The sequence below is a fragment of the Diplotaxodon limnothrissa genome, linkage group LG22 (genome assembly GCF_057381915.1).
Source record: "Diplotaxodon limnothrissa isolate DT_005_m linkage group LG22, D_limnothrissa_male_GT1.1, whole genome shotgun sequence".
NCBI classification, from domain to species: Eukaryota; Metazoa; Chordata; class Actinopteri; order Cichliformes; family Cichlidae; genus Diplotaxodon; species Diplotaxodon limnothrissa.
The window spans coordinates 7,793,237-7,818,439 of record NC_140616.1 but is presented as its reverse complement, the minus strand read 5'-3'; the positions used below and the strand labels follow the sequence as shown (position 1 = coordinate 7,818,439).

At 38.5% G+C, this 25,203-nt stretch overlaps 1 protein-coding gene across 2 annotated transcripts; it reads left to right on the top strand.

The window, feature by feature from the left end:
• The first annotated feature begins 623 nt into the window (after positions 1–623).
• LOC146609319 (uncharacterized) lies at positions 624–24,922 on the top strand. 2 transcript variants are annotated; one of them, XM_085346637.1, is made up of 2 exons: positions 624–635; positions 24,294–24,922. In XM_085346637.1, the coding sequence occupies exon 2, from the start codon at positions 24,308–24,310 to the stop codon at positions 24,695–24,697; it is 390 nt and encodes a 129-aa protein (XP_085202763.1). In that variant the 5' UTR covers positions 624–635; positions 24,294–24,307; the 3' UTR covers positions 24,698–24,922. The 2 variants fall into 2 exon arrangements, with proteins under 2 accessions (XP_085202763.1, XP_085202762.1); XM_085346636.1 differs by lacking the exon at positions 624–635 and adding an exon at positions 19,469–19,511.
• The last annotated feature ends 281 nt before the right edge of the window (positions 24,923–25,203 follow it).

The window sequence follows — 25,203 nt, the reverse complement described above, 5'->3', positions numbered from 1 at the left end:
TGGCATAAAACAAAACATAAACTGAGCAATGGCAATGAACGTGAACCACTGACACAAAAACACACAGGCAAAATCTGAGGGTACGACATGACACAGAGCATGGGAAAACACAGGGCTTATATACACAGGGTAGTAATGAGGGAATGGGCAACAGGAGGGAGACACAGCTGGGAGAGATCAGGGCTAACGAGACAGGGGGAACAAAGCTGCACACACTAACATAAGACAAAGACTTTCACAATAAAACAGGAAACATGAATCACTACTCAAAGACACAGACTCGACACAGAAAATAATACATGAAACTCAAACAATACATAAGACCACAATTCCTAAAACATGGATAAACAGAAACATGAAACTCTAATAATAAACATCATCATAATCATCATCATCAACACCAGCACAACAAGAGAACAAGAAAACAATCCATGATGCAAAATTAAACCAAAACATAATAAACTCAAAACACTGGGTCCAACGGACCCAGAACCGTGACAGTTCTTACCTTATATGCTATGTGTTATTCTTTTAAACCTAATTAATATTTTTTTTTCCACAAGTGTTTCCAGTTCATGCAATCCATTATTATTATTATTATTATTATTATTATTAGAGACAAGACCAAGCTACAGGTAAGAGTTTAGAACTGCCTTCTTGCTTTCTGCTCAAATTAAAAGTGTACAAGGAAGTTTTCCTTGTTCTAATCCAGTCAGAATAGCCTGTGCTGTAAAAGCCATTTGTGTCCCTCTGATTTACTAAGATGGATCCAAACTCATAACAATCACATGAGTTAGATCATGTTGTTACTGTTGTTGGCTATGTTAGATATATGAAGACATGTTGCACACAGCAGAAAACATTTGCTTTGAAAAACTTGAAAATTAATTAATGAAGAATGTTACAAAATTTAAATCTTTTTGTCTTCAATTTATCATTTATATCTATTTAAACAGTTACATTTGTTTCCTGTATTTTTGCTCCTGCTCCCTATGTTTTAATAATAATCTGATCACAGAACTGATTTATGTGTGGTGAGTAAACCCACGTTCATTTGTACTATCTCACATGTCTGAGTTCATTTTATTACAACACTTTCTTTTATATTTTAAAATTAATTAAAATAATCTGCTGCCTTTTTTGAGCCCCTCACATCCCTGAACTGGTTAAGTGGTTGAAAATTTGATGTATAGATGCTTGAGCTTTTCATCCTTTCATCAGTGTTGGTAACATTTATGGAAAAGACCCCATTAATAAAGCATGTGATAACACCAAAGTGAACAGAAACACAGTCCAAACACCAGCTGTTAGCACACTAATCTTTGCACACACATTACCTTGAAACCTGAGGGCTCAGCGAATCATACTGTGAGCTTTTTAGCACCAACAGTGACGACATGTATGTACACAAAGTATTCCAGCTTTTGTCCTGGGATACCTTCTTGTTTTTTGGGTATAGGTCACAGAGCTGACTGTGAAGACATGTTACACACAACATTAAAAACCCTAACCCACGAACCTTCCTGAAACCCAAAGAATACCTGAACTATAAAATCTTAGCTTATTTTTTTTTTAATTAAAGAAGGCCTAATTCAGAATATGCACATGGAAAATTCAGTCAATATTCAAAATATAATTGTAATATCAATTAACAGAACAAAAAAGCTTTCTTTCTGGGATCAGGAGGCTAACATGTAGCATTTCTACAGGTCTCCTATTTGTAAAACCGGTTTACTAAGTTTCCTGTTCTAAATTTTAGATATTTATGATTTTACATACTTCTTTGCTATGTTTACTCTAAAGGTTCATGTTATAATGGCCTACTGCTCAGTTTCCAAACTACTGAATAGTGGAAGTGGATCACTCAGTTTTAAAAAAGAAAATTAAAAGAAATGAAATATTCTCATTTTGATGAGCTCAAGATCTTAAACTTGCAGGTTATTGCAACCCACAGATGCATTTAATTTTGAGAGTGGAGTCTATTGTGTAGTAGTTATGAGAAAAGTAAAGGAGAAGAAAGTTGACATGGTTATAAAGTCTGTGCAGGGAGGAGGTTTTGAGTAAACAGGTAGGATAAAAATACAACCGATAAGCCACTTAATAACCCTGGAGCACTTGGAGCACTTAAAAACAGACACAGTTGTGTAGTGAAAAAGCCTGAACAGACTCAGGAACACAGTCCATTGCTATATACACAGAGGATATACAGACATCACTGAGGATTGCATAAATGTGCTTCATCCAATATAATATATAATAACAACATAATATTAAGACCTTCACACCGTTTTGTGATCACTGTTGTTGATATATTTGTGTGGGCTGAGATTTTACTTTCAAAGAAAACACAGTAATGATCAGACAGGCCCACATCAGACACAGTAACCTTTGAAATGCTCAGGCCTTTGGAGATCAGTAGGTCAAGAGTGTGTCCTCTATTATGTGTGGCCTCTGTTACATGCTGAGTCAGCCCAAAGTTGCCCAGAGTGTTACTCAGGTCTTTAGTCCCTTTGTCCTGAGGGTTGTCCACATGAATGTTAAAATCCCCAGCAATAATTACACAGTCAAAATCAACACAGATCACAGACAGCAGTTCACTGAGGTCATTAAAAAAGTCTGTGCAGTATTTGGGAGGCCTGTAAACATTAAGAAACACAACTTTGGATGGGGCCTTCAGCTGTAAAGCCACATATTCAAAAGACTGAAAACTTCCAGGAGATAGCTGCTTACATTGAAATGATTCATTAAATAAGACAGCAACCCCTCCTCCTCTCCTGCTCGCCCTGACCTCACTGATAAAACTGTAGTTAGGAGGGGTCGTCTCGATGAGAACAGCTCCACTGTTACTTTGGTCCAACCAAGTTTCAGTTAAAAACATAAAATCAAGGCTGTGCTCAGTGATTAAATCATTAATTAAAAATGTTTTCCCAGCTAAAGATCTAACGTTTAATAAAGCCAACTTAAGTGTTTTAGAGGTATTACTTGTCCCCTCGTGTTTGGGAGCAGTCTGTGGCACACAAGGTATGTTTACTATGTTTAAAGATCTTTTAGAGTGCAGCTCTCTGTGTTTTGACCAGGCCACATGTCTCCTGTCACCTAAAAGTACAGAAATTTTAAAACCTTCTAGTAAACAGGGTCCCAGCTTCTCCTGGGAAAAGTCATCACTGCCATAATCCTCACAGCCCGGACCCTTCACACATCACGCATCAGACTGCGGAGACAGGGCATGAAGAGGAACTAAGGGGGGCGAGGCTGGGCAATGTGACTTCGATTGCTCTGTTGAGGGTGGGGCTCGATGGCGAACCTTTGGCCGCTCTGGTGGGGGGTTTATGGGGGACAAAAAGGGATTGGGACGGGGGGTAGATCTGAGCCCAGCATTGACCCGCTCCATCATCTCCTCAGTGAATTTCAGGTGTGGGGGGGAGGGAGAAAGGGAGGGGGAGGAGGGTGATGGCCTGTCAGGGGTTTGGGGGACTGGGGAAGGTCGTGGTCCCTTGTCCTGGTCGTTGGTGTTGTTGAGAGAGTTGGAGGCAAATAGGGACCCCTCTTCTTGCCTTAGATGTCTCTCCTTTCTGAGGCTCTTCCTCAGATGCCATGGATGTCTCTCCTTTCTGAGGCTCTTCCCGGGTGGGGGCAAATGGAGCTCCTCCTCAAGGTTTCTGCTGGGCTTTGTCTGTTCTTGGAGTACTGTTTGTTCCTCTTTATGAGATAACTCCTCGTTTATCTCAGCCTTGGCACCAAGCACGGATGGATGACGTATGGAATAAAACAAGTTGGAGGTGAACAGTTTCACCCCTGACTTGTTAAAATTAAATCCATTTGCTTTGAACAGATGCCTGCGTTCCCAAAAAATATTAAAGTTGTCGATAAAGTGCACTGAGTGGTCAGCACATGCTGATATAAGCCATTTATTCAGTGTAAACAACCTGCTGAATCTCTCGTCTCCTCCTCTGACCGGCGGTACAGGTCCACTGATGAATACAGCTGCATTCAGCTGCATTAGTCATTGTTTTTTGCAACAAAAAAACAATGACTAAGTAAATATTCAGACAATGTTTGACATGTATGACATGTATGATTTAATAAAATCATACATTATATTGAGATTACAGTGATTGACAAACACAGAGTTTTGAAGAGTAAAAGTGAGGTATGATAAAGTGTGGCTGGACATCAGGTTATTGTGTGTCAACAATGGTGATTGGATGTCCAGAGAGAAGGAGAAGAGGAGTAGAGAGGGATGCTTAGGAATATTTGGGTTGTCAATTCCTCTAGTGCTTGTAATATGCAGACGAAATCATCTGAAGTTTGAGCTTTGAAATTATAGCAACCAATGCTTTCTCTGCTCACATCTTAATATTTCAGTGTGGCGGTATATGGAGCCAAAATACATACTGTCACGGTTCTGGGTCATGTTGACCCAGCTTTCTGTTTTTCATGCTTTGGTGTTTTTCTAGATTATGATTTATGATTTGATTTATCAGTGATACTGTTGTGATTGTGATTATTATTTAGTAGACTTTGGTCAGTGTCAAGTCTGTCTCTCTCTGTCTAGTCCATGTCTTAGTAAAGTGTGTTTTGTTTCCTGTTTTACTTTGAAGGTTCTTGTTCCTGTCTGATGTCAGTGTTCCGGCTTTGCTCTCCCTGTCTCGTTAGGTCTTATTTCTCCCAGCTGTGTCCCCCTTCTGTCTCTAATTCCTTGATGACTCCCTCAGTGTATTTAAGCCCAGTGTGTCTTTATGTCAGTGTTGCGTCGTTAATGTCTGTTCACCCTCACCTGCTGTGTGTTCATGATTTCCAGTCCGCCTGTATCTCAGTTTAGAGTTTTGTTTGCTTTTGTGAGTTTTATTTTATGTTGAAGTTTTGTTCCAGCAATAAAGCTGCATTTTCACTTGAAACCTCGTTTCCTAAGAGTCCTGCATTTTGGGTCCACCACTCCTGCCTGCCTGCCACACAGCCAACCATGACACATAAACTGTGTTTTCCAAACAATTATGGCCTGAACTGTATATTTACTGTAAAAAAGGATTCCAAGAAACAAACAGAATTTAATAATAATTATTTCAGTTCATGCAAATCCAAAATGGCACCAAACAGCAAAGATTAGCAAATCTGTAGACTTCAAGGGAGAAACAAGGAACACACGAGAAGGTGAAAAGACGCTGCGACAGTTACTGAGAGCAAGGACAGGACGATTTATAAACAAAAGGAGATCATGGAAGACAAGAAGGAAGTAAAAATAGAAAAAGGAAAAGACAATGGAAGATGAGACAGAAAACACTGACCGGACTATAAATACCAACTTGCACTAAAATACAACAAGAGTTAATGAAGCAAACAAAACCAAAACCTAAATATCAAACACCGATGAAAACACAAGAATTCAAACGTCCATAAAATCAAAGTCCTAGTGTCAGTCAGTGAGAAAGACTGATGTACACTGCTTAAAAAAATAAATAAATAAATTTTAAAAAAAAATCCCCATGAAAACACATCAGATCCCAACTGGAAAAAAAAAATCATGCGGGGAATCTAAAGTCATGTGGTTTGGGCAATGTGTTAAGAATGAAACAATACCACATTGGTAATGGTAAATGGCCTGTATTTGTATAGAGCTTTACTTAGTTCCTATGGACCCCAAATCGCTTTACACTACAGTCATCCACCCATTCACACACTGGTGATGGCAGCTACATTGTAGCCACAGCTGCCCTGGGGCGCACTGACAGAAGCAAGGCTGCCGGACACTGGCACCACCACCAGTAGGCAACAGGTGAAGTGTCTTGCCCAAGGACACAACGACTGAGACTGTCGGAGATGGGGCTTTCCAACTTTTGAGCCACGATCGCCCTCGTTGGTTGACATTGTTAAATGAAAATGATCAACCCACAGAGGCCTGAATTCAATGACAACATGAAAATCATAGTGAAAAAATGGCAGGCTAGCCCATTTGCCAAAATTTAATTCCAGTAACTCAAATTGGTACTTAGTAGTTTATGTCCTCACAGCCGTGTATGCATGCCTGGCAATGTTGGGGCATGCGCCTAATGAGATAAAGGATTATGTCCTGGGAAATGACCCAAATCTGGAACAGTTTAATTAAATTAAATACAATTTTATTTATGCAATGCCAAATCACAACAACAGTTACTTCAAAACACTTTATATTGTAAAATAAAGACCTGAACAACAATTGAGAGAAAGAATCCCAGGTATCACTGAGCTGCAGTGATACCTGAGGTCCAACTATGTGTCATTCAACCAGTTTAAGAATTCGCCATAGCAGTGGTTCCCAAACTTTTTTTGCTAGGCCCCCCTTTGTTTTACAAGAAAAATGTACGGGAGCGGGAAGCATGTAAATATTAGGGCTGCACGATTAATCGTTAGAAAATCGCGATCTCAATTCATACTTATGTGCGATCTCATTTCCAAATGACAACAATTTAAAAAAAAAAAAAAAAAAAACGACGACGACTGTACCTCATTTTGATCCGGGACTAATCTGCATGAAAACAAGCGCTCACTCTTCCTGCTCAACAAATGACAAGGGCAGAGCCTTATACCACGTGATACAGAAGCTGGCTGCTAAAATTAGCAGGGAAAAAACAACGGCGAGCACGTCAGGGATGATGAGAAAGTGACAGGAGAAAATCCGTCCCGGTCAACCACCCAAACATCAATAACGGGAACCATATACAGCGCTTCCCTATACCCGTCGAACTCCCGCAGGCACAAAGAAATTACGGAGGCTATTACTTGTTACCTGACCAAAGATATGGCTCCCATCAACACTGTGCAAAACGAGGGATTTAGGAAAATGATCAACACCCTAGACAAACGCTACGCAGTGCCGTCCCGCAACTATTTTTCTATTGTTGCACTACCTGCTCTATACACGCAGTGTCGAGCAACGGTGGAGACGGAATTTCAAGCAGTACAACATTTTGCAGCAACGATAAAATGTGAGACATTTGTTGTTTTTATTTTTATTTATTGTTTTTATGTTCAGTCTCAACTGTTACGAAGTTGATGTGCAGTTAATAAGTGCAATAAATATTTATACTGGAAAAGAGAATAGTGAGAATCGTGATCTCAATTCTAAGCAAAAAAAAAAAATCGTGATTCTCATTTTATGCAGAATCGTGCATCAAATCCTCACATTCTCTGTAAGATTAAGGTCAACTACACACACACACACACACACACACACACACACACACACACACACACACACACACACACACACACACACACAGTAGAAGCTTTAAAACCAAGTTAACGCTGAAAGTACAAACATCACTAATGTTACATAACTTTGCCAACATGTGGCCAACAGTAATGTTTTAATGTTCTTCATTATTAAACATTCGCACAAAAATAAGTGACATAGTATTCAGTACTTACTTTTGACAGTTCACTCTTCGGCGCTCCCTTCTGCTATATTTTGCGGCAAAATTATCCACACCCACCGCCGCGCTATGAATTGTGGGATATATGGGACCACGAAGCGTGCACCGGACCACGCTTGATATTTGGGGAATTCGACAGCGCATTTGGAGTACGCATTTGAAGTACACTTCGAGTTGGGACAGTCGTCACGTGGCGGTGACGTAATTGCACTCAAAATGCATACTTCAAGCGTGTGGTCTCTGAACTGGGAGACAGCCCCAGTCTCCATTTCAACTTGTGTTGAAAGTGCGGACTTCAAATGATATTTTCTTAATTGTGTTAATAGGCCAGAGTTATGATTCAAAACAAAAGAAACAGTACAAACGGTGTTTTCTGAGGACAGCGCTACCAAACACTCTCCGTTGGCAACCAAAATTAAAAACAAAAAACAAAAGAAAAACAAACAAAAAGGATGCATGTCTGCCATTGCCTGCCAAAACCGGAAGTAACGTAATATTTCGTGGGAAACGTAGTTTTTCCCCTCAGGGCCTTTATAAACCTATACTGGTGGTTTTAAGTTATGTCTGACATATGTCTGTGCAGTTTCTGGGATGCTTAGACCTCAAAATGCACTGTTGGAAATTATTTTATTTTTTATGTTTTGTTTTGTTACTTTTCTAAAAACAGATGGTGATCTTTTCTAAAAGCGATAGGACAGGTGTGGAGGAGAATGAAGCAAGAGAATGGGTTCCTAAGGTGGGCAAGAAAAGTCCAGCTAAGTTTCTTCTCCTGTAGTTAACGATGTAAATATGTTGTTTTCACAAATCCATGGAAAATGAGCAAAATATATATTTTTCTGCTCTAAAAGCAGTCTGTGAGCTCATCTGAAGATGATGGGACAGATGACTGGAAACCCACACAGGATGAATCTGAAGGCTATTCAGAAGAGGAGGAAGAACAAGAATGTGAAAGGATTCCTAAGGTAGCCATGAAAAACAAATCTGGGCGTCCTGTGCCACAAAGAGAGGTGAAATTCATCCTCAGTTTCAGTGCTATCAATTGATAGACATATTGTTGTCTTCTCTTAAAACAGATGGCGGCAGCATCTGGAGAGGATGGGACACATGATAGCAGACCCACACAGGATGAATCTAAAGATGATTCACATGAACCTGGCACTTTCACTTAACAAATTATGCCTACCTGTTAATTCAGAGATGAGGAAAGAAACTCTGAGTCAATTTAAACCATTATGTTTAGCTTAAAACAGTAGATAGAGTCATTGTAGTCATCTAATGCTGGAATTGTCATAATCCTGGGTCTGTGACCCAGTGTTTTGAGTTTATTTAGTTTTTTTTAATTTTTCTTACGTTAGTTTAACATAATATATAGTTCTTGCAGTATTATTTAATTAGGATTTTGTTTCATCCATGTCTCCACGATTTACGAGTCTTTTCCTGTCGCCTATATAGTCTGTCTTTTCCTCTGTATTTTACTTTCTATTATGCCCATGCTTCAGTCTCTTCCTGTGTTCTTTGTCTCCTCAGGTATTTCATGTCTGCGTGTTCCATGTTCTAATTGTCAAGCTTGTGTTGTCATGTCTATGTTCCACATTGTTTCCTGTTTTATTGTGAAAGTCCCTGTCCTGTGTGCAGTATGTCTAATTTTGCTTCCCCTTGTCTCCTTAGGTCTGATTTGTCCCAGCTGTGTTCCCATCTGTTCCTCAGCCTCTCATTATCCTTTTGTTTATTTAAGTCCTTTGTCTTCCTCTATTCAGTATTGGGTCGTCTGTGTGTCTGGTTGTATGTTTCTGTGAGTTTCCTGTTTAGCTTAATGTTGCTATTTTAAACAAAAAACAAATCTGTGAACAAATTCACAGATTTGAACTTTTAGGTTTTTAGCAGATGCACATGTGGAGCAATGACATTAAAATCGCTCTTTATTTGCTCTTCCTTAAAATGACCTTCTTGGTCAGTACTAACATATATACATTCATATTCTTTAGCCCAGGACGAATAGATCAGCGCCAAAATGGAGGTGCTGGTTTTGATTTACATGTTCGGATAGTTACTCTGATTTTGAAGTTTTTCTTAAACAAGGCCCTGGTGTTCATGTCACGTAAATGCCAGATAGCAGTGAATAGATTATTTTCAAAATTCACCCTGGGGTCTGTTTGTTCTTAGAGAACAAATTAAAAGCATTTCATTTCATGTTCTGCTAGGACTACGTACACTATATGCCAAACGCATTCACTTTTCTCACATTTGTGAGATCACACACTAACGTTGGACAAAAAGGCCTGGCTTGCAGTCTGTCCCCCAATTCACCTGAAAAGTGTTGTATCAGATCATATTACAATCCTGTACAGGCTTCCCAAGTTCTTCCACAACAAATTTGCTACATGCTTTTTATGGCTCTTGCTTTGAAATGGTTAGCACACGCCACGTGACAGGGGCATATGGAAAGCGTAAGGAGTTATCACAGAACCAAACTGGACTTCACCGAGCTCCTGAGAGCAATCCATTCTTTCACCACTGTTTGTAGAAGCAGTTTGCATACCTGTGCTTGATTTTATAAAACCTTTGGCCATGGAAGTGACTGAAACACCTGAATTCAATTATTTAGATGTGTGACTGAATACTTTTGGCAGTGTAGTTCATCTCAGAGAGACTGTTTTATGATTTATAGGAAATATGTAAAAATCATTGAGGAGTTTACCCGTGAGTCTCTGTGATTCACCTCACCCTCTGCCATCAGTGGTGTCTTTTAATCCAGCATACCTAATGGGGAAAACAGGATAAAAAACTATGTTGAAAGGCCTACTTTTTATTATTATTTTTATTATAACCATGTACCTGAGTGAGACTTTTTCACTTGTGTAGCCAACTAAAACTTCAACCCTAACAGCACAAAACTACATCACTGAATGAAGAAAAGCTTTGCAGTCTTTAAGAATTCTAAATTATTTTTTGGAATTTTTACAATTTGAGACCACAGAGACTTTACTTAGGGTTGATCCTAACCCTTCTTTCCACTGTGTTCCTGTTAATGATAAACTACAAATTTACCCTAAATTATTAAAATATTGATATTTTAATGTGAGAATTGATTCTAGAACATAAATGACTGGTATCGGAGGAATCGATATTTCAGTATCGATCCACACATCACTAGCAAGCACTTAGACCTTTAAGACACATCGCAACCTTGATGTTTGAATGAGAATCCTTTTGTTTGGAAGACCACAACCTCTAGAGTACTGGAGCTGGAAAACCCTGCTCTAATGTCCTACAGCTTTTAGATGCATCCTTGTTCTGACACACCTGATCAAATAAATGGCCTGTTGCTGGGCCTTTGCCAAACTTGATGGCATGCTTAAGAGGTGATTTAACCATTTGATTCTGCTGTGTTGTAAATTTAAGTACCGTATTTTTCCCATTACAAGGCGCACTTAAAATCCTTTTAATTTTCTAAAAAAAATCTACAGTGTGCCTTATAATCTTGTACGCTTTATGTATGAATTAGTTGTGCTTACTGACCTCGAACCGATTTTATGAGGTATATGGCGCTCAAATCTGTCAAATCTTTTAGTAGGACTTTGGTAAGCTACAAAGCTGCACTTGATGGATTGTCGGAGCATTATGGCTACCGTAGTCAGGAGCCTCGTGGAGTAATCTAGGTCCAATCTGAAAAAATTAAAACGTACAGCTCTGCTATCACTTCCAACATAAATGAAGACAGAAAACTAAGCAGCAGGTTTTAGATTTGTCCTTGACCAACACAGCTGATTTAAATGACTAAATTACCTTCTCAAAATGTCTTGAAGTTCTCCAGAGGCCTGGTAACGAACTAATGATTTGATTCAGGTGTGTTGACCCAGGGTGAGATCTAAAACCTGCAGAATGTCCCCAGACATATTTCCCCTAATTTAACAGATTACCATCAACTGGATGTGGGTCCTTTTGCTCTCCAACATTAGTGCATTTCTTCTGTAATCCAGAGATTCACCTGTAAACCAATTTTTCAGATGACTTTAAAACTAATATTTGCTATTTGTGTTTTTAAAAGCAAACTAAAACAGTTCATTCTTATCTCTGATGTATCAGGAATCATACACATACACTACCAGTCAAAGGTTTGGACACACCTTCACATTTAATTGTTTTTCTTTATTTTCATGCCTATGTTCATTGTAGATGAATGGATGAAATATGGAATTCTGTAGTAAACAAGTCTGAAATGACTCAAAACACGTTTAATACTTTAGATTCTTCAAAATACCTTTTGCTCTGATTACTGCTTTGCACACTCTTGGCATTAGTCCATGGGCTGTCCAAATCACGGACAAACAGTATCCCACAGTTACGTTTTTAAACCCATTTTGCACAAAGAGGCATTTTTTGAAAAATGTATTGATAGCAATGTTGAATATTATTACACAGGGGGGAAAAACCGTGTAAAATAATCACGCCATAAAGATAGTTTGTTTTTCTGTTATTTAAGGCTACGTACACGGGTATTTTTGAAAACAGAGATTGTCCGTTTTAGTTAAAAAAAAAAAAAAAAAAAAAAACATTCTGTCCACAAGTGGAGTTTTGAAAAAAATATCTCCGTCCACATTAGTGATGGGATTTCCGGCTCTTTTTAGAAGACCGGCTCTTTCGGCTCGGCTCACTAAAAAGAGCCGGCTCTTTCGGCTCCCAACCAGCTCTTCGGGTTGTTTTGTTACTTTAATTAATTTATTATTAACAACAATATAAAATTATGCACAACAGGAATTACTAATGTAAAAAAGGAGTTTTATTTATATATGTTTATATATAAATATTTACGGTGGCACCTAGAGACAAAGCACGTACAAAGTCCAAAATATATTTCTAGAGTTAACTGAACTTCCAAAACAGCGCTACCTAGATCACTTAAATTACACAATTGAAAGCATATGTGTATTGTTTGTGTACTTATACACAAGCAGTCCTATATATTCAAATAATTTAAAAAAAAAAAAAAAAGTTAATTTACCTGTTACTACCACACACCAAATCCAATCGTTGGTACTTCTTAGCTTGTGTAGCCTCTAGGTAACGAATGCTCAACACTGCGCCTAGCATCCTGGAGCACTAATGTTGTGGTTTGTACGTGCTATAGAGTTTTCACGTGCTTTGGAGTTTGTATGTGCTTTGTCTCTAGGGGCCACCGTAAATATACTTTTATTTATTCACTCCACATAAAATGTAATAATTAAATCATACAATACAAAAACCAACTATTTACATTTCACATTATAACTTTTTAAATTTTCAGCTTTTTCCTTTTAAACAAATTTACAGTGAACACAAAAAATATTTTAAATATAAATTAAAATATGAAAACAAAAAGAAGATGCACATTCTCTGTCATATAGGCCTGCATGAATAAACTTTCTGAATCCTTTATCATCTTCAACTGAAAATAGTTGGGAATGATTACTATACCTTTACTATCCCCTGAGCCTCGGTCGCCCTGTGATTCATGTTTTGCAACATCGTGTCAAAGCTTACTGAAGAGGTGTTCCCCAAGTTTCAGTATGTTTTTCTCACTGTGGACAACATTGGTGATCTCATCGCCAGTCTTATCAAGGACCAGTTTCCAAAACTATTCATTTACACCACTTGGGAGTGGTTCAGCATATTAACAAATAGACTGTACCCTGGATGTTCCAGGCTTCATGGCTTTGATTATTTCGTTCAGATGACATCTTTACATATACCTCCAAAGGGATTTTCTCTTCAGGTAATTCTCAGTTAGGTAGTCACTGGCCTTCACTAATGCACAACATTGTTGAGGTGGTATCACTAGACCTTTTCCTTTTTCAAGCACACAATTATTATGGGCCCGGTTACCTTTGTTAGTCAGTAAAGTAAACTGCAATCTTGGCTCTTTGGATTCCTTGGGGAATTTGATTGCTCTCAACACTTTGGGTTTATCTTTGTTTGGATCCCAAATGGCGTGCCATTTTGATCTATGGTTTAAAGCAAAAACAACAATAAAATGTTTTTCTTGTACAGTCCACCACCATGTTTTTTGTTTGGTTTTTTTTTTTTGTTGAAGTGTCATGACCATAACAGATCTACAGCTGAGATGGTTTCTCCAGGTTTATTTAACCCAGACAAGGGCTCTTCAAAATCACGTGATTCAAAACTATCTCTAGTAGTAGTTGCTGTTATAGAACTTGCATCCGTTCTCTGAGAGTGCCTTTTAAGACAGCTTCTCTTTGTATGTTCCTGAGAGATGGGTTTATATTTTTAGTTGTGTAATTTCCTCTTACTTTTTCTCATACTTGTACTTTCTGCTGAACTGTCACTGTCGGAACATACCCATATGTTAAAGAAATAGAAAAAACTTAGAAAAGATTTGCATCAGCTTTAATTTGCTCCATATATAGTGAATCATATAAGGTTTGTATGATTTACTCCTGAAAGTGGCCACTTTTGGATTACTTTCATACATGATAATAAAGAGGATCACATAAGTTATATAAGGAAAGTACATGTCAAAGTATGTATTCCATAGATGTTCCATATAATTTTTTGCATAGTTTTTTAGTACATTTGTCATAAAGACATATGCTTTACATATATGAACAAAATCTGTTAGATACATTTTTTTTATATGTAAAGTAAATGTAGTTTGCAGGGCAATAATCTCTTTTTTTAAATGCTTTTTATACATATATTCTAAGAATATGTTAGATTACATATGTTTTCTCTTTATGTTCAGGCAATACATTTTTATGGTAAACTATTTTTTTTTTTTTTACATTTTTCTTCTAAGAATTCTTAAATCTCATCTCATAAAAAACCTATAAACTTAATTATTAATTTTATACAAATTAACATTACTAGAAAAAAAAATCTATCACATATGAAAAAGACAACAGTATCATTTGCCCCTGCTTGACCAACATCAGTTAAAAACTAGCAATGCAAAGACAAACTCGTAAGCCAACATAACTTTCTTTGACAGGTCGGCAGTCAATGTATTGTAATACTGAAGAAAACAAAAACAAAAAACATGAATACTGGGCAATCTTTAAATTCAATTAACTTTTATTATTCTGATATAACAGTCACATACTGATATTTCACAGAAATATTTAACCAAATCTAAGCTCTATTGTTTAAAGAGCATGCTAAGCTGCATACCTTTTTGCTGCAAATTTGTGGAACTTTTACCTGCTAACATAAGTAAAACTTTGGAGGGCAAAAAACCTGCCCACTTAAAAAACAAAACAAAACAAACAATCTATCTTTAATAGATAAAACATGAATTGGCATTATAATAACATGCCAAACGAGACATTGAAAGTCAAGTTATGGGGATGCTGTGACAGAGACATTTTTATTTCTGGCCCGGAGTTCTGTGATCTTGGCATTGATTGTAGTACCAATGCTGGAAGGATGGGTCCCAGGCCACTTCTCAAGGGTTGCACCTATATACAGTGGGGCAAAAAAGTATTTAGTCAGCCACCGATTGTGCAAGTTCCCCCACCTAAAATGATGACAGAGGTCAGTAATTTGCACCAGAGGTACACTTCAACTGTAAGAGACAGAATGTGGGGAAAAAAAATCCATGAATCCACATGGTAGGATTTGTAAAGAATTTATTCGTAAATCAGGGTGGAAAATAAGTATTTGGTCAATAACAAAAAAACAACTCAATACTTTGTAACATAACCTTTGTTGGCAATAACAGAGGTCAAACGTTTACTATAGGTCTTTACCAGGTTTGCACACACAGTAGCTGGTATTTTGGCCCATTCCTCCATGCAGATCTTCTCGAGAGCAGTGATGTTTTGGGGCTGTCGCTGAGCAACACAGAGTTTCAACTCCCGCCACAGATTTTCTATGGGGTTGAGGTCTGGAGACTTGCTAGGCCACTCCAGGACTTTCAAATGCTTCTTACGGAGCCACTCCTTTGTTGCCCGGGTGGTGTGTTTTGGATCATTGTCATGTTGGAAGACCCAGCCTCGTTTCATCTTCAAAGTTCTCACTGATGGAAGGAGGTTTTGGCTCAAAATCTCACGATACATGGCCCCATTCATTCTGTCCTTAACACGGATCAGTCGTCCTGTCCCCTTGGCAGAAAAACAGCCCCATAGCATGATGTTTCCACCCCCATGCTTCACAGTAGGTATGGTGTTCTTGGGATGCAACTCAGTATTCTTCTTCCTCCAAACACGACGAGTTGAGTTTATACCAAAAAGTTCTACTTTGGTTTCATCTGACCACATGACATTCTCCCAATCCTCTGCTGTATCATCCATGTGCTCTCTGGCAAACTTCAGACGGGCCTGGACATGCACTGGCTTCAGCAGCGGAACACGTCTGGCACTGCGGGATTTGATTCCCTGCCGTTGTAGTGTGTTACTGATGGTGACCTTTGTTACTTTGGTCCCAGCTCTCTGCAGGTCATTCACCAGGTCCCCCCGTGTGGTTCTGGGATCTTTGCTCACCGTTCTCATGATCATTTTGACCCCACGGGATGAGATCTTGCGTGGAGCCCCAGATCGAGGGAGATTATCAGTGGTCTTGTATGTCTTCCATTTTCTGATGATTGCTCCCACAGTTGATTTTTTCACACCAAGCTGCTTGCCTATTGTAGATTCACTCTTCCCAGTCTGGTGCAGGTCTACAATACTTTTCTTGGTAAAAAGCTCTTTGGTCTTGGCCATGGCGGAGTTTGGAGTCTGACTGTTTGAGGCTGTGGACAGGTGTCTTTTATACAGATGATGGGTTCAAACAGGTGCCATTCATACAGGTAACAAGTGGGGGACAGAAAAGCTTCTTACAGAAGACGTTACAGGTCTGTGAGAGCCAGAGATTTTCCTTGTTTGAGGTGACCAAATACTTATTTTCCACCCTAATTTACGAATAAATTCTTTACAAATCCTACCATGTGGATTCATGGATTTTTTTTTCACATTCTGTCTCTCACAGTTGAAGTGTACCTTTGGTGCAAATTACTGACCTCTGTCATCATTTTAAGTGGGGGAACTTGCACAATCGGTGGCTGACTAAATACTTTTTTGCCCCACTGTATATGTACAAAAATGCAGGGGGGGGGGGTGATGACAAGAACTGAATTAGTAGTGTAAAAGAACCCAATGATCTTAAACAATAGTGCAATGATCCTGCATTAATCAGTCTTAATATCTAATGGTGCCAGCTTTGAAATTTGCAGACGATGCATGGAGAGGTTCACTACATTGACTACATTTACATACAGCCAATATTCAGGTTATGGTTGAGTGAGGCTCACTATTCAGGTTTCTGAAACATTCGGAATAACTCATTCACATGCATGAGATGAGAGAGTCACAGAGAGCCAGACGGCACATACGCAAAGTTCCTCTACTCAAAAGACCAGGATTCCGTGGGAATAGAACATGTTCAAAACACAAATCCATTTTCATTTTGATGGCGATATGCCGATAGAGGTTTTACATGACCCTTTTCTCACCAAAATATTTGGTAACTCCAAAACTTATATTTGGATTTTTGCCAGTATTTTAAAGCCATGTGTGACCGGGTTATTGCTAACATTCCAGTTTTGAATGGGTTATCGGCTGCATGTAAACGCAGTCACTGAAATACATCCAATGCAAGAACATTCAGAATGTAAAATACTTATCTACCATCATTTGTTACTTTGAAGTTGGACAAACAAAATGCACCATAAAGGAAATGAAACACCAGAGAAATCTAAGGCCTACAATAGTATGTCACGAAAAGACCATTCATTCATCTGGATATAACTCAAAAAAGATCAACTAGAATCCTCTATTTGGTGGAGGCCTTTCTTCATCAACAATAATATATGCATAAATGTTAAGAAGATATTCTTCATATGTGTGGCCCTTGTTTTTCATTGGTCCTTTGTTATCTTTAAATGCCAGAAGTGTGGACAACTGCGAAAACATGCCATAAAAAGCTAAAAACTTACTGTAGATGGCATCCAATTTATTTTTGTCGAGCGGTAAACGTGCATCTCCTCTGCCTCGTTTTCCCCCTCGAAGATTGCTCACTAGCAGTATTTCCACAGGGAAGACTGCTGTGAGCAGATGCCTCACAAAGGTTGTAGCTGAATTTGCATTAGTAGCATATTCTTCTTGGCTGTATTCAGAACTTGATTAAAAAATCTTTTGAGTATTCAAACATTCCTCTTTTAAGCTAAAAAGCAGAACAAAAGAAAACCGCAATTACAATTAAATCTATTCCAGGAAGAAGTTAACTACCTTCACACAGAAAAAAGGGTTAAACCTGAAGTTACCACATGATCTGATATCCTCATGTTGGTGTTGTTCCCACATCGTCATAATTAATGTTGTTCCAGATTCAACATTGCAAGTGATGGAGCTCATTGTTGTGACGTCAAACTTTTGCAACTTCGGGAAAAAAACGCCTTAAAACTGCACTTGTGAGAAACCGCCTCTATCCGCTGATCCAGCAATTTGAATTCTTTGGATTTCAAGATACTTTTCTTTAATAGCCGGTAAGCATTATACATATTTTCATGTAACATTGGAATTTCATATATGAATTAATCGTTTGGCTTGCTGTTTGTTTGCTAGTGATAGGCTACTTGACAACAGCATTAGCTAACCAGTGTTCTTTAAACAGAGAATTGAGTGTCAATGTATTATGATATATATGAAAGTACAGGCAAATATAGCTGTCATAAAAATGTTGTCAGGCAAAATTGCAGTAGCTTCAATGATCATTTTACCAACATAAGTAAAGAGAAAAGGATCTACATAACCTAGCCTAGTTGTGTGCTAAATCAATGAATAAAAATATCAACAGTATCAACTCATAATTGGCCTATAGCTGTGAAAATTGACTTCTTGAGTCTGTGGAGATTAACAGTAATCAGTGCCCTGCTTCCCATAACAGTTCGGATAAACATAAAAAATATATATTTGTAGTATTGAGAGCTATTTATTTAATGTCTACACTCATAAGTATTTCCTTTTCCACTTTTTTCAGCTTTAAAAGTACATACTGTGTCGTTGCTTAAACCTTTGTGGTGGCAATTTCTTTTTTCTTTTTTTTAATAAAGGGAAACGTTTCACAAAAGAGAAGCAAATTTGCCACACTTCAACCTTAGAGAGCTGTTGTCATTTTTTTTTTCTATCTGTGGTTTCCTTCGTCACAACTTCCGCTGAAACCACAAAGTGACTAAACCTCCTCCACACTGTGTGTGTGTGTGTGTAAAAACGCATGCAGGTTCATTTTGCAGTCTTGTTATTGTTTGATAATGACCACTCAGATCTATTTAAAGCTCTCTTCTCTTCACCTTGCAGTTGAATTACCACCACATCAATGTTCATATCTTCAACTGCCCCTCGTATGTATGAGAGGGAGCAACAACAAAAAAATGGAAGTGTCATTTACTGAAAAGATGTTTGCTGTTTTGTACATTGTGCAGTTTTGAGGTTGACCAAATCCTTAAATTTGAAAATATTAATTTTACTAAAAAAGCGGATTTGATGGTTCTCTTGAAGTGGTTTTATTCATAATCCTCATTGCTCTTTTTTTCAGACTGTACCTTGGATGGATGTGTGTTGCTTCTACACTTCCACACAATATATTATGTCTCTTAGTCTTCTCTCCAGGAATATCAAAACTAGACTGGGAAATTATAAGAACACAGCTGAAGCAAATTATCATGACGCCACAGGGGAAACACAACTAGACACACCGAACATGGAAACAGGAGAACATGATAATAATAAAACCTAATAATCCAAGAACTGAACAGGGACTAAAAGAAATGCAAAAATAGAATAAGACTATAAATAAACGTGAACATAAACCAAAACATCACTAGGATATAAGAAACTCAAAATGCTGGGTCAAAAGGAAGCAGAATTATGACACTTCTGTACTGGAAAAAAATACAAAGAAGTGCTCAAAAATATGAGAATATAATTTTTTTTATTCCTGTTAGATTCATATTATATAATGGTGAGAGTGGAGCAGGTTGTGTGGCCATTGTATTGTTGACATAAAGCTGATAAGTCAGCCTCTAAAACGTCCCTAACAGCAGGTAATGTGGTGAGAGACAAGATCGAGCTACAGGTAAGAGTTTAGAACTGCCTTATTGCTTTTTTCCTCAAATTAAAAGTGTACATTACAAGGTTTTCATTGTTCTAATCCAATCAGAGTAGCCTGCGCTGTAAAAGAAATTTGTGCATCAAAGATAAGATGGATCCAAACTAATAATAATCAGATGAGTTAGATCATACTGTTACATAGACATGGACTTTATTTAATCCCACATTGGGGAAATTCACTTATTACAGCAGCACAAATGTGAAATTGAGATATTATATATTAGAAAACTAAAAATAGAAAAAAATAATAAGAAAAATCGTGTACAACAAAGGTCCATCTGCAGACGGCTACAAGGACGTAAGTACATGAGTACACACGTGCCATAGGACACACTTACAGTGCAGTAATGTTTAAAACAAATGTTGCATTTACTGACAAGGTTCGGGAGCATTAATAGTTTTCTTTTTTTTATACTTCTGTAATATGTAAATGTATTTATTCTTCTAAAATGTCAACTGCTTGTTTTTCTACTACACATCTGTCAGATCTGATGACTTTGTGGCCATTGACTGATTGACTTAGTAGCCACTTTATTAGGTATAGCTGTATGTTAAAGCAAAAATCTAATTAGCCAGTCACACAGCAGCAACTCAAAACAACCCGCTGACGTTGACACTGAGCACCAGAACGGGGAATAACTATTTCACACACTGATGATCTACTACGATTTTAGCACACAACCATCTCATACAGACAATGCTCTAATCGCTGGTGAGATTGTAACTCCACTTTCTATGTTGTAGACAGCAACAAGTCTTTAACATCACAAAAACACAATACACAAGCCACACACTTCAGTCAAAAAGGAAAATTTCTTCCCTCTGCAAAAAAAAAAAAAAAACTGTATAAAGGTGAGCTGTGGAGACCAAGGACAAGTGCAGTTCACAGGTTTTGTATCTAAGGAATCCCAGAAGATTGCATGGTGTCATTGCCCAGCAGTTGTTCCCAGGACATATGGACTCAACCTCAACAATCCCTCACACTGAGCAGCATGAAGTGACAGCGCAGAGGAAAAACTCCCCTTTAACAAGAAGAAACCTCCAGCAGAACCAGAACCCGGTTCAGTACCAGCAGCCATCTGGGTTTGGAGGAGAGAGACAGAGACACAGAACTACCAAAAGTATTTTTTTTTTTTTTAATGTGATTGACTGTTGTTGTAATTCAAGCCCTGAGTGTAGAGCAGGTAAGATATAAAGTTGCATCCTAAATTCCATGCTCATGCGTTTTAGTTTATGACTTTTTCACCTGGTCATTTCTTGATGAACGGATGGTCTTTCAGGGTTGACCAAGCTGGTACCCTGGCCACCTTGACTCTGTTCTCTGCAAGATGTTGCAAAAAAACAAAATCATATGGAGACAATATTGGACACAAAAAATATAGCATTTTAGTTAAATGTAGCATTAACTCACAAGTCTTGCTAAAGTACCTTGTATTCTGATTCATCACAGCAGCAGTTCGGTTGGAATGTCAGCAACTGCAGCAAGTGTCTTGCTGACTGAATAATTTCATCTTGCATAATCTGAAACAAACACATAAAGACAGAAACAATTTATAAATTAACGTTTGATAAAATCTAAGAATTAATCATTTATTAGATACCAATATGAATATGTCCACCACAAAACTTGTGTGGAGCGAAGTTACATTCAATCAAGATGGTCTGGCCGTTCTCGTTTCCAACATTATATTTGCAGTGTTCGTCTATCTATCAATATCTGCGGAGTATGGTTTTGTACCGAGTATGCTATTTTCTAAAGCACAGCATGTAAAGGGTAGCTCGGTTAGCGAGATGCTAGCATGTAGCGCTTAGTGAGACACGCCTCAGACGAGTTGAGCAAAGACCCCGTCTGTGTACTTTATACGTGAGCAACGGATTTAAATAAAATTAACGTTTCAAAAGACAAACTTGAAGATAAAAAAAACAATATACTTACCGGAGAATCGCCAGGGTTTGCCGCTGCCATCTTGGCGCTCCTAAATTCAAAACTGCCTCTGCAGACAGGCAGGGGAGGCGTGGAAATTGTCTTTGAGTTAGTCAAACGTTTTCCTTAGTTCGAGTAGATGATAAAAGAAAAGAAAAATGAATGGGATTTTAAGTAGGACTAGGCGTTCTGTAATGATCTCTATTTAGGAGAAAAACTTTAAACCTTTAAACAGCTCTCTTTTAAAAGAAAAGATAAAAGAGAATAAAAAAGAAAAAAAAGATCATGCTGTTACTGTTGTTGCCTAAGCTAGATGTTTTATAATGTGAAGACAACAAAAAATGTCGCTTTGAAAAATGTTTTTTAATTTTATTAAATTGTAATGATAGTAGAATATTATAAAATGAAGATCTTTTTGTCTTCAATTTATCATCTAGATCTATTTAAACCTTTAAATTTGTTTCCCATAATTTTGCTCACACTTCCTGTGTTTTAATAATAATCTGATCACATTGTGTGGTGAATCAACTCTTTTCATTTGTACTATTTCATATGCCTGAGTTCATTTTGTTACCACATTAATTTGAGGAAAATATAAAAGATAATCTGCTGCCTTGTTCTTTTTAAACTCAGCATTCTAATAGAAAATATTATGTTTGAGACCCTTGCAACCCTGAACTGGTTAACTGTTTTTTTTTTTGTTTGTTTGTTTTAGAGCATAGAGATGCTTGTCATCAGTGTTGGTCACATTTATGGAAAAGACCCCATTAATAAAGCATGTGATAACACCAAGGTGAACAGAAACACCGTCCAAACAACACCAGCTGTTAGCAGACTAATCTTTTCACACACATTTCCTTGAAACCTGAGGGCTCAGCAAATGATACTGTGAACTTTTTGGCACTAACAATGATGACATGTAGATGCACAAAGTATTCCAGCTTTTGTCCTGGAATACTTTGTCCAATACTGTTGTTGTTGTTTTTTCCATATAGCACGCAAAGCCGATGACATGTTACACATATGCACATGGAAAATTCAGTCAATTTTGACAATGAGTTTTACAGCTGGGGTGGACAAGGTTAAGCATCAGGCTTTCAAATGAATTAAAAGCCTGTCTTGGTCTTTCGTTAATTAATAGGCTGGTGTGAAAAACTGCTGCCACACCGCCCCCTCGGCCTGTGCTTCGAGGTTTCTGGTAGTTAGAATGACTCGGGGGTGTTGATTCATTTAAACTAACATAATCATCCTGCTGCAACCAGGTTTCTGTAAGGCAGAGTAAACCGATTTGTTGATCAATTATTAAGTCATGTACTAACAGAGACTTGGAGGAGAGAGACCTAATATTTAATAATCCACATTTCACTGTTTTACTCTTTGGTTCAGATGTGGATACTTTATTGTTCTTTCTTTGTAATTGTTTATGTTTAAGTTGTTTGTTGCTGGTTTTTAGTTTGTTTTCTGTCTGTTTGGGAGCTGACACAGTCTCTATGGAGATGGGTTTTTGGGGGGGTAGCAGGAGGAGAGAAGCTGCAGAGAGGCGTGTAAGACTGCAACTCTGCTTCCTGGTCCCAACTCTGGATAGTCATATTTTGGGGGGTTTAATAAATTTGTCCATATTTCTAGAAATGAGAGCTGCTCCATCCAAAGTGGGATGGATGTCGTCTCTCCTAACAAGACCAGGTTTCCTCTAGAAGGTTTGCCAATTATCTATGAAGCCCACATCGTTTCTGGGACACCACTCAGACAGCCAGCAATTTAAGGAGAACATGCGGCTAAACATGTCACTCCTGGTCTGATTGGGGAGGGGACCAGAGAAAACTACAGAGTCCGACATTGTTTTGGCAAAGTTGCACACCGATTCAATATTGATTTTAGTGACCTCCGATTGGCGTAACCGGGTGTCATTACTGCCGACGTGAATTATGATTTTACCGAATTTACGTTTACCCTTAGCCAGCAGTTTTACATTTCCTTCAATGTCGCCTGCTCTGGCCCCTGGAAGACAATTGACTATGGTTGCCAGTGTCTCTAGCTTCACATGTCTGAGAACAGAATCCCCAATTACCAGAGTTTGACCCCCGGCGGGTGTGTTGCCGAGTGGGGAAAAACAGTTAGACACATGAACAAGTTGGTGGTGTACCTGGGGCTTCTGTTTAGGACTATGCTTCCTCCTCACCGTCACCCAGCCACCCTCTTTCCCCAGCTGCTTGAGGTCTGCCGGGGAACAGCTAGCGGGGCCTATGCTATCTTCGGCTGCACCAGCTACAGGGGCCTGGATAGCTACGGGTGAATGAAGGGTGCGAAGCCGAGTCTCCAATTCAGTAATCCTGACCTCCAGAGCTGCAAATATGCTACATTTCTTACAAGTATCATTACTGTTAAAGGAGGTCGAGGAGTAACTAAACATCTGACACAATGTGCAGGAGGGACAGGTGAAGTAGCCATGGTGTTAACGAGTCGGCTACAAGCTAAGCTAAGCTAAACACAGTGAGTGAATACTTTGGCTATAAATTAGGTAGTGAGTACACAGAAAGTGTGCTTCGGATAAAGCACGTGAAGATTATACTATGAAAAAATAATGTATTTAAAAGTTTTTAATTAAATTGCTAAGCAGATGAGCTTAGCAATTTAAGTTGTGTAGTGAAAAAATCTGTACAGACTCAGGAACACCGTTCACTGCAATATCCACAGAGGATATGTAGACAATGCTGAGGATTGCATAAATGTGTTACATCCAATATAAAATAGATCCTCACAAGGCTGACTGTGTCGATCCAGGTATCCTGGCTAAAATGTAAATCTACTTTTCCTTCTCCACAGCCTCCAGCAAAGCCATGGACTCTAGTGTGCCCCTCGTCCTTTTGCTGCTCATGTGCAGTTCAATCATGGTCGAAGCCCAACTCAAGGTGTATGATCTGCGAGCCAGCAATCTTCCCACCGTTATCCTATTAACCACAGATGCCTATGTCACGGTGTCCTGTGGTTCTACTTCTCTGGGTAAAACATCTGTTCGCTACAATGACCCGAACCCCTGGTGGAATGAGGAATTCTCCTACTTCTATGCTGAGGAAAATGACACGCTGACTCTCGAGGTTTATGACTTGGACTTGCTCTTTGATGATCAGCTGGGAGTCTGCCAAAGGCAGCTCAAGGTGGGAACCTATCAGCATGACTGCTTCCTGACCAAAGGCGGGACTCTCCATTACACTTATACTCTTGGTTAAAACAATCAGTAGGCATGCAGAGATTTGTATGACATCTGATGTCCATAGGCAGCCTTCATTTACCACAGCTTAACAATGTAGACTGTTATAGTAGAGCTGAAATCCATTTTCAGGGTTTTGATCATGCTCACATTAACCAAAAAATCAAACGTCTTAAAGTCTGTAAACTCTTTCTACTAGACTTCAGTACTTGCTGCCTGTTTCACCAATTGAAATAAAGTTTCTTGCAACAAAAGAGCATGACTAAGCAAATGTGTGACTTAATAAGAGAAATTACATTGAGTATACAGTGGCTGACAAACACAGTTTTGACGAGAAAAAGTGAGGTATGATAAGATGTGGCTGGACATCAGGTCAGCAATGGTTATTGGATGTCCAGAGAGGAGGAGAGACGGGTGCATAGGAATATTCAGTTTATTTCTTCCTCTGGTTTTTTCAATGTGCAGAAGAAATCATCTGAAGATTCAGTTCTGGCAACCAAGAAAGTAATGTCGTGGCAGATTTCT